At 30.3% G+C, this 15,864-nt stretch overlaps 1 protein-coding gene across 4 annotated transcripts in view; it reads right to left on the bottom strand.

Annotated features, from left to right (window-relative positions):
- LOC117167059 (MAGUK p55 subfamily member 5-A) overlaps window positions 1-15,864 on the bottom strand; it is a 181,262-nt gene that overhangs the window by 3,976 nt on the left and 161,422 nt on the right. For all 4 annotated transcript variants that reach the window (XM_033351645.1, XM_033351643.1, XM_033351642.1 and 1 more), the window contains 8 exons: window positions 13,801-13,977; window positions 7,046-7,265; window positions 6,617-6,852; window positions 3,886-4,210; window positions 1,837-2,051; window positions 1,498-1,700; window positions 1,184-1,356; window positions 924-1,088 (listed from right to left, as the gene is read on the bottom strand). In XM_033351645.1, coding sequence (XP_033207536.1) covers window positions 924-1,088; window positions 1,184-1,356; window positions 1,498-1,700; window positions 1,837-2,051; window positions 3,886-4,210; window positions 6,617-6,852; window positions 7,046-7,265; window positions 13,801-13,977 — 1,714 coding nt within the window. The remainder of the gene's footprint in view (window positions 1-923; window positions 1,089-1,183; window positions 1,357-1,497; window positions 1,701-1,836; window positions 2,052-3,885; window positions 4,211-6,616; window positions 6,853-7,045; window positions 7,266-13,800; window positions 13,978-15,864) is intronic.

Here is a 15,864-nt window from a genome sequence, read left to right as displayed (position 1 = left end):
CCCCATTTACCAACGGTACTTTTTAGAGTGAGCCTCTCCCCTCAAATAAGTAACGCAGTTTTTGGACGGTCCCGCATTCTCAGGACTTGAGCACATTATGGTTTTAAAATTAGGCTCCTATTCAAAACTCCATCATTTTATAAATTGACTATTTAAAACTGGAAACTTCAAAATTAAAAAAAAAATTAAATTAGAATATCAGGTAATATCATGTAAGATTTAAAGTTATTGGGTATAAGTATTGGGTATATATCATAAGATACAAATTTACAAGATTTTCGGTCAAAAACTAAATCCAAGCTGACATTTTCAATGTTCAAAAATGAAGAATCTTCAACGTAATTTTAATTTGAGGCATTCCAAATATAACGATTTTGAACTTTGCTTAAAGCTGAATACTTTCTAAATTAGAACTGGGAAGTTAAAACTTTTTTTACACTGTAACCCTTTAAATTTTAATTATTTAAATATGAATTATTTAAAATTAATCATGTTGAAAGTCTGCTTATACAACTACCTATTGAAATTATATCGTTCAAAATTTAAAGTCTTGAGCTTAGGAAGTACCATGCATGTTCGTTATTGAAATTGGGCTACGGTTAAATTAATCCAATTTCATGCAGTTCTACAACTTTTATCAAATTGGGCTAATTAAAAAAAAAAAGACAATGACATTTTTTGTACAGTTTAGTAGATATTCATTCATAAAATATTCACAGTGAATAAATTCAAATTATGCGTTTTAAATTTAATGATTTCATACTTGAAATTTTTATTGGTATTTGGATTGATTGTAAATAGTTTTCTACTAACAAATTTATAAATTCTCAGTCAAAAAATAAATTCACTATTGTAACCAGTAATTTTCCGGCCCAGAAGCCACCCTGTGATTTGACGTTTGAAGTTTGAGAAATAAAACTTACGGGGTATTGCTGCTGCGAATCGTTCGCTGTCTTGCATTAATCTTTGACGGAGCTCATGCCTTCCGATATTTGGAGGTCCTATGAGAACAATCGGCCTCTTGTGATCCGCTCTTGGATAGTATAAGGCCACTTCTTCGTATGTTAGCACCTCTTCACTGTCGTAATCTAATTATATGACCACAAGTAATATTAATACTTTGAGTTTAAAATTTGGAAACTGAAAGATTTTATGAAGTAATAAAAACAGAAATAAAAGTTACCATCTATGGTTGTAGTTGCGTAGAGAGGATAGCCATCGTCGTTGAAATTAGCACCAAATTTATTTCGCTTCTTCTTCTTTGGATTCTTCCTCGCGCAGAGTAAGGTGCTTGATTTTTTCGAACCACGCGTCGTCGACTTATCACCGGAGATCGTTTGTTTCATAGATTCTCGCCTGAGAATTAAAGCAATTCTTAGTGAGAAATTGCCAAAAGTGATTATTAGTTGTGAAATCAGAGTTAAGTAATACAGTAACTAAAATATTAATTTATCAAATCAAATTAAATTAACATTAAATACAAAAATTAAAACTTACTGGTGCTGGAAAGCTTTGCTCGGAATCAAGCCTGCTAAAGTCTGATCTTCTTCTCCTTCTCGATAAGCTTGCCACCAGTTAGGGTCTTCTTGCGAGATAACGTGAAGAACGTCTCCTTTCTGAAAACTCACTCCTAATTCTCTACAAGGTATGTAAGGATCTTCCTCAGGATCGTAGTCGAAGTGTGCCCGCACATGGTGGATCTGCGTAGAAAATGTATTACGACGGTAAATTTGTTAGGGTGGGAATTCATTACAAAGTGAAGATTTAAAAGGGTGTAACATTAAATTCAAATTAGTAAGTGGAATGAGAGTCTGGGATGGTTGAAGAATATCTTACCTGTTGATTCTCTTCTCTTTTACTGCTATTTGAATTAGTCTGAACTACAGGAGCTGGGAATATAAGGAAAGTCAGACTTCCTAGCATTCCAGCTAAAATGTCGCAGACTTCATTCACACTCTTTCCTCGCATTTCGACGCCGTTCACTTCTAGCACCTCGTCGCCTTCATGCAAAAGACCTGATTTATCAGCTGCTCCTCCTCGCACAACGCGACCTATAAATTACAAAATATGTTAGAAAATATTAAAAAGTAGATGAAATATAAACCTAAAGTTCATAGGAAACTCTTGAATTCAAACTCGTTTAATTTTGTACACGCTTCATTAGAACGTGCAGAATTTTAAATATTTGAATAAATTCAGATTCAGTTCCAAAAATATAAATCTAAGTTACAATTTCCAATGCTCTAAATTGAAGAATCAATCAGTGAATTAAAAAAAATTCAAAACTTTATAGCTTTAAGCAATGTCAAGGTAGAAACATTAAAAATTGATGGATTATATTTTTTATATAAACTAAACACTTATTAAACTAAGACGGAGGTAGATGTAAAACTTCTCTGTACCACCAAAGATTCAATAAATCTTAATCTAATCGTTTCTTAAATAATAATAATTATTATTATTATTCTATAAATCTTGAAACATTAACATGTTTTAAATTTTCTCAAATTTTAAATTATTTTCAGAATTTTTTCAGAAATTCTAAACATCTTTTAAAACGATTCGAATTTTTCCCAACATATTTTCTAATCGCTTTTTTTTTTAATCCTGCCAAATAAAAAAAAATGTACTAAAAATCTTCCACATTTATTTTTGATAATTTTATACATCGTTCTAAATGGTTTTTAAATACTCTCTTAGAATTAATTTTTCCAAATAAAAAATTTTTTTCAATTCTCCTAGGAAATGTTTTTTATTTTTCTGAATAATTTCAAATTCATTTGCATTTCAAAATTCTAAAAAAGCTTCTTTTTTGTACTAATGATCCTAATTTACGAATAAAATAATTTTGGTACTATTAAGCCGGATTTTGCCGGTTTAAATTATTTTAAATCATTTCGAACTTTAAATTAATTTTTTTTTAAACATCTAATTTTTTTCAAGAATAATAGGTATTTAATTGTTATTTATACATCAAAATTCAATAATTTTATTTCCAAATTAAAATTCTTTAAATAAAATAATGAAAATCATAACGTTCAAAGTTGATTTTTTTCCTTAGTTTTGAAAATTTAGTTTATAATGACTGATTTTAAATTAATTTAGATATTTCTAAATATTAGGGAATTCTTCATTTTCTTCATTAAAAAATGTCAAATTGAATGGTTCAAAAATGGATTATTTTAGGCTGAAATAATAATTTCCAAATTAATAAAAGCCGTTAATTATCAATATATTATTTCGAGGTTATTTTAAAATTGAAAATAGTCTATAAAGTTTCAATCGGGCGTTTACATTTTTTCAACTAATAAGACTTTCCAATTTAAACAGTTCAAGTTTCAACGTTAAAATCTGGAAATTCTAAAATTGTGAACTCATTCCGAATCATCTTGTAAAATCAATTATTATTCACTTTTTAAATCTTAAAGTACAATTCAATTTAAAAAATCCTTAATTAATGTATATTCACAGTTGCTCAACTAAAAATATTTTTTACATAAAATCTTCGATTTTAAATGCTTCTAATTTTTAATTGTTTAAGTCTTTAAAACTGCATTTTAAAATTCTTTTAATTAAAATGCACGCTTCAAAATTAAAAATATAAAATGGAAAATATTTAAAGTAAAAGTTTTTCAAATTACTCATTCTAAACTGAATGATATCATAATTAAAAAAGATAACAATTTAACTAATTATTTAAAAATGGTTGAAATAAAAGTGTGACAGATTTTTTTTCTAGAAATTTGTAATATTCCCGGTCAAAATATAAATTCACTGTCATTTTCCGGTTTTACCCGGTCTCATAAAATTTCCGGCTAATTACGGTCCAGCGACCACCTTATAATTCCATCTGGTTTCCGCTCAAGTTGGTTAACAGCAACTCACCAATAATGACAGCGTCTCCCTCGTTCCTGACGGTGGCTCCTAGAGGCTCGTTGGTTTTTTCTATTCTAATGATCTTGATATTGTCAGCTACATGGGAGTCTCTGAGACTCGACGACGGACTAGGTGGACCGCTCGGCGATGAGGAACAGTTCGTCGCCTGGAAGCCATCGACGCTGGAGACAATCGAGTCGTGAGCCAGGAAAAGACCCTCCATCTCATAACTAGTTAGTAAGGCTGTTAGTTCCTCTGCGGCTGCTATCGTTTCCCCTGCTGCCGTTGCCTTTGCAGCCGTTGATGACTGCCATTGCTCCAGCACTTCGACACACTGAAAATTACAATTAAACATAATTAAGAACTAAGAATCCATTCAGAATGACCTTGAATTTCCTATAAATCCGAGAATTTCTCGCAATGAATATGCTAACGATTGTTGGCGTTGCCTACGCATAACTGTGAGCGTTTAGAATTTTACAATTAGCATAAGATAGAGTGAAAAAAAATCTTTTGAATGGGTATTCGATAGCTCCTTTTTTCAGGGAAGCCGCAAAATTTTAATTTCAGATTTGCCTGGGCAGGTTTTCATTTTCTTTGACCAATAATACTAACAACCATAACATCCAAAATAATAATATTTAAAAACCAAAATTTGTTTCGTTTTTAATTTGTTAGAAGGTTGTAGAATAAAAAAATGTATCATTTAAGCCGGTTATTTATACTTACATTTATAAAAATTCCCTGGATATTGCAGCTTTTATTCAAAATCTCCGACTTGCCTTGACCAACAAAATTTTCTAACATTTTCAGGATTGCCGGCTTGAATTAGTTAACATTTAAAATTGAAGAAACCATAAAACTGCCTTATATAGGTTTTTTGAAGAAGAATTTTCGATTGGAGATGGCAAATGAGTCAAAAACTCATATTTATTCTTCAAAATAAGACACGTTTCGTTGGCAGGGGTTCGCCAACCTCATCAGGCTAATTTATTCAAAGAAACAAATTTCACATTTTTACAGGCAAATAGTATAAGTTAAAATAAACTTTTAAAAAATTACCGTTAACATTCACTAAGTGAAACACAATTTTAACGCGTCTAAGATAAGAGACATATGAAAAATCTATTTTTGGTTCTATTGAAGTGATTAACAACATTGTAAATATTTAATGTCTTAGACAGCTTTGTAAAATTAATACAAAAAGGAAGGCAAACCTCAAGTTTTAATACATGTGTTTACTACCTTGTTTTGAGTGATATTCAATTTTGTTCATGCGGATTTTTATGTTATCATCAATGAAACAAATCGGATTAGAAATATTGATCAGTAACTGTTTAATTATTTTTACATTTTTTAAGTGAAACTTACTATGCGATAATAATAATGTTCTGTCAACATTGGCTTTTGGAACCAATCAGTGATGATATGATTATCAATTATAATTAACGCTATGTCTAAGAAATTAATACTCTTATGATCATATCATCGACAAATGTGAAATAGGGATTTTAATGTAATGTTTTAATTCATCAAAAATTACTTTAGCTAAAAAGTGTGTTGGACTATAAACAAGAGAAATAATAGGACGAAAAGAAACATCTTGTATATGAATTGTTGACAAACCATAAAATTTAGCTATCGTGGTATTTGCATTTTTGTAAACTATTGTCATTAAGATTTTTTAAAACTTCTGATGTGTTTACCTGAAGTTTTCTCAAATGCCTTAAAATTACTTTTTAACCAGTGAATGTTAATGGTAATTCTTTCATTAAATTTGTTTTAACTTATACTATTTGAATGTAAAAATTTGATATTTATGTGGTATTTATTTTAATAAATTAGCCTGATGAGGTCGGCCAACCCATGCCAACGCAACGTCGCTCATTTTGACAAATAAATATGAGTTCTTGACTTATTTGCCTTCTCCATTCGAAACTTCTCCAAAATTTAAAATTGTTCCAAAAAGAGGGGTTATAAACTCGTAAAAGCTGGTCTGCAGTCCTACAAAATCCCATTAAATCCCTAGAACTCTTGGAAATTCTTTTGATTTCCTTTTGTTTCCTTTAAATCTTCTAATGCCCCATTAAATAATTTTAAATCCCTCAATAAAACGTCCAAATCTCTGGAAAATCTTTAAAATCCTATGAAATTCTTTGAAATTCCTTGAAATTTTTTAGTTTAAATTTCAAAATCAGGTAAAATACGTTTAAATCCTTATAATTCTTTTGAAATCCAACAAAATGCCACTTAGTCCTTTTAAATACTTTAAACTTCTTGGAAGTTTTTTGAAAGCGATTGGATATCCCTCTAGATTACGAAAAATCCGTTGAAAGATATAGACATTTTCTTAATGCTATGAAACTCCTTAAAATCGCGTGAAAATCTTTGAAAACTCCTGAAAATTCTTAAAAAATTTTTGAGACCTCGACATTTTGCGAAATTCCATTAAATCCTTTGAATTTTAAAATCTCTAAAAATTCCCTTAAATCCTTTTGAATTCCCTTCAAATCTCTCGAAGTTTTTAAAAGTTGAATGAGATTTGGAAATCTCTGCAAATTCCGCGAAGTCCATTTTTTATGTTTTGAAATCTGTTGAAGTCTTTTCAAATACCGAGACATTTTTTCATTGCTTCCATCCATCGTAGTTTATTTAAATCTTTGAAACACAGGATTACTTTCTGTAAACCATCTGCATCTTCCTGTACGTACTTATTAAAAAATATTTTAAAAATACTTACATCTCGAGCAAGGGTAGAAGCATCTGCCGAATAAGTTTTGAGAACCTTTCCAGCTCTGAGTCGACTTTTCAAGGCATGATGAGTCGACAGAGCAGTTGCAAATCGCCTTTGAACCAAAAGCGTTCGAACCGCTTCCAATTCGGCTTCAACACCTGGTCCCGAAATTCCCAAAGCACCGGATATACTTCGAAGTTGAAGCTGCAACCTTTCGAGACTTGCAACGACTTCTCCGTAGGCTGAAACATAGCAATTATTATTTTGATGATCGTTTTAAATGTTAATATCAAGATATGAAAGCTGAGGGTTTAAGAGATTTCCTCTAGATTTGATTTTGAAAAATGAAGTTTCACAGGCTAGACGCTGAACTTTTGTAACTAGCCTGCAGGAGTTTTGGATTGAAAGGATTAATACGAATTCTAAAAAACGTACTGAGTGGTCTCGGGGGTTCCTCGACGTCTTGAGAGGCATGGTTTGGAGTGACGGGAGCCCGTCCTACCGTAGTCACCTCATCCTGAGAATATGCAAGATTTTCTTGTCCAGAGAGGTTTGTCGCGTGACTTTCCAGGGCCTGGAGCTTTCTCGAGCCACGAAGGGACCGAGTGAGATATTCCTGCTTCTCCTCTTCATCTTTTCGCCTTCGCAGTTGCTCCTGAAATTAAAAGTTTAATATTATTTCATAAGAAAAATGTCTTTCTTTTCTGTAATAGATTTCGATTCATCCTAATTTGAATAATTAAAAAGACCTGGGCAAACTTTAAACTGAAATATCTTCGGTTTAAATAGACTTATTTCCATTTTTTAAAATTATAGCCTAGTTTATCGCCAAATTAATATTGTAAAAATAGATATGAAAATTAAATGCGTATAATTATTTTGCAAAAAAATGAGATAACTTTTTAGAAAAAAAAACACTGCTGAAAAAACTTCCGGGTCCCTGGGACCTGTTCTTGCATTTGAGGATTACAACTAAAGAAATACCCGTTATTAGATACCTAAACTAAAAGTAAGCATACAATTAAAATAGGTTTATAAAGTCTTGATGAAAAAAAATATATTATTCAAGCTCTGGTGTAATTTAATCACTCAGGACGTTGCTTATTAGGGGGATGTTTATCTTTTATAAATCCTGTACCGGTAAGATCGCTAGATAACTTTAGTCAAGTGCAGTCTGGATCGAATATGTTTAGGGGATGATATACATATTATACATGGAAGTTGAAATTCTTTAGTAACTAAATACCCTTTCAGAAACTAACATAGCACAACAGGAAGTCAATATAAATCTAATTTTGCATTATCCCTACAAAAATTTTCCTTTAAATTGCAAAATTAAAAATATTTCACATAACAAAAATCAAATATAATATTGAAAAGGAATTAATAAATAATTGCTCTATTTTATCATTTATTTTATAATAATTTTCCGGCCTTTACGTAACTGAATTTTTTTTCTTTAATCTACTTCCTTCGGGAATATATTGTTTAGCAAACTATGACTGGTATGGTTCTGTAGAGTATAGTGTACACTGTAGACTGATTTTATCTTGCCACCCTTGTTCCACTCGAGAAAACCGAGAACGTTCATCTGAGAAACCCTACATACATTAGGCGACCACGGGGCTTCGGCCAAGCATTTCTGCGTTTAGAGAATTACACACAAAACTCGCAGTGAATCGCAAAAACGAGAATCTTTTAATTCCGACTCACAAAACTCTGGTCGATTAAATGGAAATCGAGGATTTGGTTTATTTCAATTTTATTCCAGCTGTAGCAATAACTTCCTCTTATCTCAAAATGGGCGTAAATCGTAGATATACACTTGTGGATTAACTGAAAAATTTAAATTCATACTGAGAGTCCAATGCTAACCAAATTATCTACTAAAGCCTAAAATATATTTGAAATTCAATTTTTTATTTTGAACATGTCAATTCCCAACTAACTTTGATTATATAGTAGGAAAAATTAAAAAGATAATTAATTTTTCTGGATTTGTGTGTTTCTTAGTTATTTGCAAGGTTTTAAATATTGGAAAGTATCTTTTTTTTTTAATTTAATAGTTTTCAATATTAGTGGTCCAAGTTTTTTAACCTTTATAAATTAAACTATTTGAGAACTCAATACATTTAAATAATTAACTCTAGGAAGATTTAAATTGTACATGATAAATTTGAATGTTTCTTAAATTGATATCATATAAAAGAGATTTTTAATTATTAATACGAATGGTATTTATTTTTAACTCAAAGGTTTGCAAATTTATACATTACTAAATAAAATGTATTTAAAACTAAAATCCAGATTCAATTGCTTTTCATTTTAGAAGCTCACAGTTTTCAAATCCTTCAAATTGATGCATAGAATTCGAATTCTTTCAAATCATAATTCGCATTCTTGAACCCTTTCGCAATTGATATACCTAATAAAATTGATTTTAAAACTCTATTTTTTCTCAAACTTAAGACTTTGAATTTCAAGTATCAACAAATTGTAAAAATCCAGGTGCTTCTAAATATTTGTTCTATGTAAAAAATAATGCAAACGAATTCTACTAAAAGATTCACGCTATAAAAAATGCATTCAATTCTCTTATAGAAATTTACACGTGATAAGTATCGTGAGTAGGTTTGTTACCTATCGTTGTACTTGTTTGTAGGTCGGATGTAAACGGGGAAACAGGTACGGGACATGGATGTCAAGCACAGATGGTAACAACCCAGTTAAAAATTCCATGTTCTTCAGTAGATTTTTCTTCATCGCTTTCCTTAATTGCAATTAAAATGGTATTCAAATTTATAAAAACGACTCAAATTTAACTTCAACTCAATCCCTCTCCAAAAAATAATCTGCAATTAAATTAATTTAATTGCACTAATTGAAAAATAGAGCCATTCTAATTTTTATTAAGGAGAACCACTAAGATTACAAACTCTGGTTAGTTTCTAAAGTTGGTCTCCTGAGTTGGATGATTTAATCAATTCTGATTCAAATATTACTCGTCTCTGAGCTTGAAACCTTTTACAACAAGCTCAAACTAGTCTCGACATTTCGAAGTTTTTGATTGATGTTACTGCCCCGATTTGACATATTAGCGGCGGCACGAAAGAGGAAAATGCGAATCGCTTAATCCTCATTATACATGGATTTTTTGCATCATCAATTCGCAAAACTAAAGTTTTTTTTTCAAGTGTAGTGATTTAAAATTCAATTGTGTTCGGAATGGGGTAGCTGCATGAATTCTACAGTTAGATAAATAATATATTTCTCAGAACAAAATAATTTTTAAAAAAGTATCGAAACCCCTATTTAAATAACTTTGTGACCTGGACTCCTCATATCTTCGAAGAAACGGTTCCAGCTAATCCTTGGTATGCTTGGAATGCTGATTGGCTGATCACTACTTTAGCTATTCCGCTTAATCAGCAATGTGATAATTCCATAAGAAAAACTAAAAAAGTATATACTATCTAAAGATTAAATAAAAATGTATCTTATTTGTAAAAACTGTCTTTAATTAATAACATTCAGTTTTAGTGCCCTTTTAACTTCTGCGAGAAAGAAATATTAAAAAATATGCCTCTTTTCCAATTTGAGGGGAGACACTAATGACACTTTTGTCAGGCAAAATAATCATGTTCCAGAATTCGATATTCCAGCTATCTGTACTGGAAAAACCTGGCCATTTGTATCGAACTTTAGGTACAAATACTTTAAATTGGATATGCTTCCAAATTTAATTGTATGTGTAAATGAATGCTTCATAGTTTTGAAAGTTAATAGAATTTACTGTCTTCAAAATAGATTAAGGTCACTTGTTAAGAATTTTCAAATCTAGCTGAAACTCGGTCAAATTTTTTCGGTACAGAAATTATATCAACTCCTATGTTTCAGAACTCCAGATATTTCTATACATCCACTGACACATTTGATGCATACATTTCTATCAACAGATACTCATTATAACTCTATAAAATCCTATTCACACAATTTGTATCCAATCCTATCTTTTAAAATTTCTATTTAATTATATCCATCGAGAAATCTTATACTTTTTTTATCAACATCTTCGGATTGAATTTGGGACAGCACATTCGATAGGATTGGATTGCATTTTTATCAAATAGAAGTATAAGACGGTTGATAGAAATTGATTGATGCTTTAGCAGGACACCGTAGGACACTTCCGAGAGACGTGATTATTCATTTTGATGAAGTTTTAATCAAAAACGTTTGACAGAAATGTGAAGGAAATTTCGAAAAGTGCGGATACAGAAAGCGGATTTAAAAGTATTAATTTTTTTAATGAAACTTTTTCAGCAGGGTATTCAAACCTCATGGATGTTTTCGATTCGAAAAGATGTCAAAGCAAATATTTAATAAGGTGTGTTTAGTCGGTAAAAGAGCAATGCAAGAAGGAGGTTTAAAATAGAATTAAGGCAGGAGTGGTTTATAAATGGATAGACTATCCAAGTTGAAGATTTCTGTTTTTACTTTTCTGTATTTATTTTGGGATGAGTACTTTTGGTATATATGCGTATTTAGTCTTGCAGATAATGTGAATACATTCTAAAGCAACTCAGAATATTGTGATTACCTATAGTCCTATATATTTCCTAGAAGTAAACGCAGTCTTGGAGCAAAGTAAGCATTGTACCCACTTTGAAATGCCTTGAAGGGATGCATTATTGATGCTTGAGTGCGAGAGGGTCGCGTTTCTCAAACACAAGGATCTGAAAGTCACGTACAATTCTCTAACTTTGTCTGAAGACGTTTACCTGACATTCATGAAAGGAAATTCACATAAACTGAACTTCTAATGTAATGCACTTCACCTCCCATTCTCTATTATTGTCAAAATGCCTTAAGCCTTATATACTGATTTGGATTATTCGCTCATTCTTTCCAATTAGATTCTGGCAACCGAAAATAATTAAAAATATTTATTTGATAAAGAAAATTTATTATAAAAGTTTGTAGGTTTTTTAAAAAGAGAAATTTACATGATCGAATTTCGCATGTCTGGAATGTTATAATCCTTTAAATAAGTTGAAAGAAACACACTGTATATGTACAAGAATATTTCAAATGTTATAATGCTTTTTAAATAAAAAAATAAAAATTGTCCTAATTATTAAAACCTTTAAATAAAATTCAAATAATTTATAATAACAATGTACGTTTGTTCGCGGCTAATATATTCTATTCGCATCTAATACATTTGGTTCGCAGCATTAATCTGGTCTGCAGAAATGGTTTTGTTTTGTATTCTTGTATATTTAAATTGGATCGTTTATTATTTAAAGTTTAAAACACATAAGTGTAAAAGGAAACGGTTTTCTATTGATAATATTTTTAATTCTTTAAGGTTAATTTTAAACCTTCGAAATGGTACCCAAAGAAGTGAAATTAATAACTAGAAACTAATATTTCTGAAATAAATATATTTGTCGTTTTATGTACTATGTTTATTTAACTTTCCTTTTCACTTCACAGGTTTTTGTTTATTTTTTCGTTGCTTAAAATACTTGGAATAAACAAGATCCTTTAACCTTTTTTGGCTTCTGATATCAATTTCAGTAGCTTAAATTATCGAAATGATTTCAACTATTATAAAAGTTGTATGGCATTTCCCTTTTTAAATCTTTCAAAGCTGTTCATTAATTAATTTCAAATCTTGTTGATCAGATTTTAGCTTGAGCTTTTCAACATGAAACGATTTCAATCTTAAATCGTTTAAAATTAAACAATCTTTAATTGAAAGCATATATCGAAACATTCAAAATGGTTTAATTTAATTTGTAAATCTTTCGAAATTGTATCGTTTGAAAATGATTACATTTAATAGTTAATTAATAATAAGAGCCAATGATAATGTTAAACAATTAATTTAATCCTGAAATGTACCAAATCTACCCCATTCTATGCCAAATTAAATCAATAAATTTTGGATATGTTTGAAATTGTGAAATCTATTTAAATATAATGCAAATCAATTTTAAAGCATTTTAAGCTACTAGTTTTTAGAACTTTAAACCTTTTAAATCATTCTACCTTTTAAGATATTGAACTACATATATTAACATAAGAGTTTTATTGAATATTCGGAAGCACATTCGAACTTTTCTGCTATTTAAATTTAAAAAATGAGTCTAAGTAGGCAACATCTGTCCTATCTTATCAGATTTTATCCTATCATACCCTATCCGAACATATTTTATCACAAGGTAAAAAGTACGGTGGACGAACGGACGGACTCTTGACCGAAACTATAAGGGTTTCAATCCCGCGGGCTACGAAACCCGAAAAACTGAAGACAAACTATAATATCTATCAAATTTAAAACTTAAATACAAAATTAATTATTAATCGAAACTAATAAAATATTAGTAAGATTTTAATCGAATCTAATTTCGTCTCTGGAATGGCAAGCAAAAACAAATCCTTGATAATTGGAAATAGAGACTAATGGTTTAGTGGGGTTGAATCATACCAACCCTCGGCAAGCCATATTTGCGGCCAGCCACACTGTGTTATCTCTCATTTCAAAAAATTTAAATTCCACGAAAAAATTCTGCTAAAATGTAGCAAATCATGTTGCGGCATCTCCCATTTAAAAGTTGCCGCAATGTGATTTGCCGTAGGTTGGCATGAACTGGACACAATGTGGTTGGCTTCGATTTAAACAGTTAAACTAAATAAAAGAACTAGACGCTAATGCCAATTAAAAAAAAACAGCTTTTTTGCAATTATAATACTTAGGTCAATTAAAACTGATATCTTCCGAAAAATAAGGAAATGTGTTATGTTAAAAAAAAAAGTTAATAAAATTTCAGTGTAACTAAATTTTTAAAAGAATTCAATTTATATGGATATATCTTAAAAAAATCGGAAAGTTGTAAGAATCGAATTCGAAAATCATTCAAATTTCAAAATGTCGGAACATTAAAAAAGTAATTTCGTTTTGTAACAGATTCAAATTTAAGTTCTTTTAATATCAAGATTTAGCTATCAAGATTAATTAAAGTTTGATTGTGTTTCTGGAATGTGAAACAAACATGAATCGTCCATATTGGAAAAATAATGACTGATGGTCTGGTACTCTGGTATGCTCAAGTATCTACCTTTATTGATTTTGATATGAAATCGACTTTTGACGACAGTGAAAGCAAATAATTATAACATACCTTATATTTTCTAATGGAATGAAGCTGCTGTTGGGTAGGTTCGGCGTTGACGATATCGCAGATGGGCTCCACATTGTTGTTTTGAGTAGAAAGACGTAAATTATCCTTGGGTGGTCTGGCGGGTGCTCTTTTCTGATCTCTGGGAGGAATGGCAGGTTTGACCCCGTTGAGACCAGCCTAAAAATGCATCCAGTTTGTCCAGATTAAACGTCCTTTTTACATTCCTTCAGGCGAACTACCTACTCTTTCGTTATTAAACTCTCGATTTCTTTTTCATTCATTTTTTCGCGACTATGCACCATTCTCATCGTCATTATCATGTAATTGTGTCACTCGAAAGTGTATATAAATAGATGAGAGTCAAAAAGTGGGATACAATAGAAAAGGATTTTTGCATATGTATAGACTTATAGATGTACGTAATGTACCTAGGAAATATTCAGATTAGAAATTTAACTACCATGCTCCTTCTTACCATCCTGAAAATTATGAAATTCATGCTTATTCTTATATTTAGTACCCACAACCTATGTATATTATTCTACGTTGGCATCCTGTACGACGATATTTAAACTAAATTTTACTAAGTGGGTGGAAAATGTTTTTTCTCATTTCATTGTGTGGTGAAATTGGTGTCAAGCTCATTAGAATTGCTAAACTTAAGAGAAAATAATAATCAATTTTTAATCAATTTCTAATTTGTCATATTTTAAAATAATCTGGTACGTTGTGCTTTCAAAGAAAATTGGTTGAAACCCGGTTTGTAATTTTTCAAAGAACCTATGACTGACAAATATTAAATTTCTCTATTATTTTCAATTATTTTTGTAGAAATGTTAGAAAACTTTAAACAAACAAAACATCGAAAGCTTTCGAGTTTTAAGTTTTAAAAGTTTAGATTTGTTTTATAAAGAATGTTAAAAGTAAGAATCCCAAGTAGGCAACAATTTAATTAATAATTTATAAAACCTCTAAATTGAAACCCGATTTATCATTTAAATTTCATACGAAATTTCCCTCCTACCTTTCTATGAATTGAAAGGAATCGATCTGAGAATAAACAAATAAAAATTTGCAATGTATTTGCAAATGTACAGCCAATTTTATTACTAATCGAAGTTAAAGAGATCCACTATTTTTAGGCTTCCTTTATAAAGCACAAGCTTAGGCGAAAATGCACTTTAGATACAAAGCATAAAAAACTACAGTCATAATTAGCAAAGCAATTAAATTCATAATCGTCTTATATTAGAAAAATACGCCATTTTAATGTAACGTTAATAACTATTTATAGTTTAGAAACGCAAAAACCCCGCACTATAATTTTTTTGCAAGTTTACATTCAAGGTGAAATGACTTGATCTTGAGTTCAGAAATAGAACTATTATGAAGTAGAAGCTGCAAGTTAATATGACAAGTCTTGCAAAGGAAAATAATTCTTGAAGTTGAGATGGTCGAGGGAGTCGTATATGGGTGAATTAATCGGTTACACTGGATATACTGGATACAACACTGGCTCAAACAAATGTGTCCGACTTCCACCCTTGCTTCATATTTAAAAAATTAAAATTCAAAATGTATATATATATATTTTTTTTATTTTTCAAATGTATTTCTTCAAAATACGTATTAGCACATACCGTATCTATCAATATACATTTTTCTCTAAATTATTTTTGCAAATTATTCTACTTTTTCAACTGAGCAGTTGTATATACATTCCTTCTTAATTTATTGACTTGAAAATTAGAGTTAAAGGGTATCATGCCATAAGGGCCCTGAACCAGACCTAACATACATTTTCAAAATTTTTCAGACAAGACAAAAAAGTTCTCAAAAATAAAATTTGCAACTTAAAGGAAAGCATGAAAGCACTTTCGAGATAAGTTACAGCTGAATTAAATCGTGAAAAGTTTGATTGGAAAATGTTATTGAGTTCTGATAAAATTTAGGGACAAATTTTTTCGCTCGAGGATTACGTTTTTTCAACTTTGGGCAGAGATAAAAAATCCAATTTTCAATTTAAAAGAAAAAAAGAGATAAATTTACTGTCTAGCTGTTGAG

Source organism: Belonocnema kinseyi, chromosome 2 (genome assembly GCF_010883055.1).
Source record: "Belonocnema kinseyi isolate 2016_QV_RU_SX_M_011 chromosome 2, B_treatae_v1, whole genome shotgun sequence".
NCBI classification, from domain to species: domain Eukaryota; kingdom Metazoa; phylum Arthropoda; class Insecta; order Hymenoptera; family Cynipidae; genus Belonocnema; species Belonocnema kinseyi.
The sequence above is the reverse complement of the archived record's forward strand: the minus strand, read 5'-3'. Positions and strand labels throughout refer to the sequence as shown.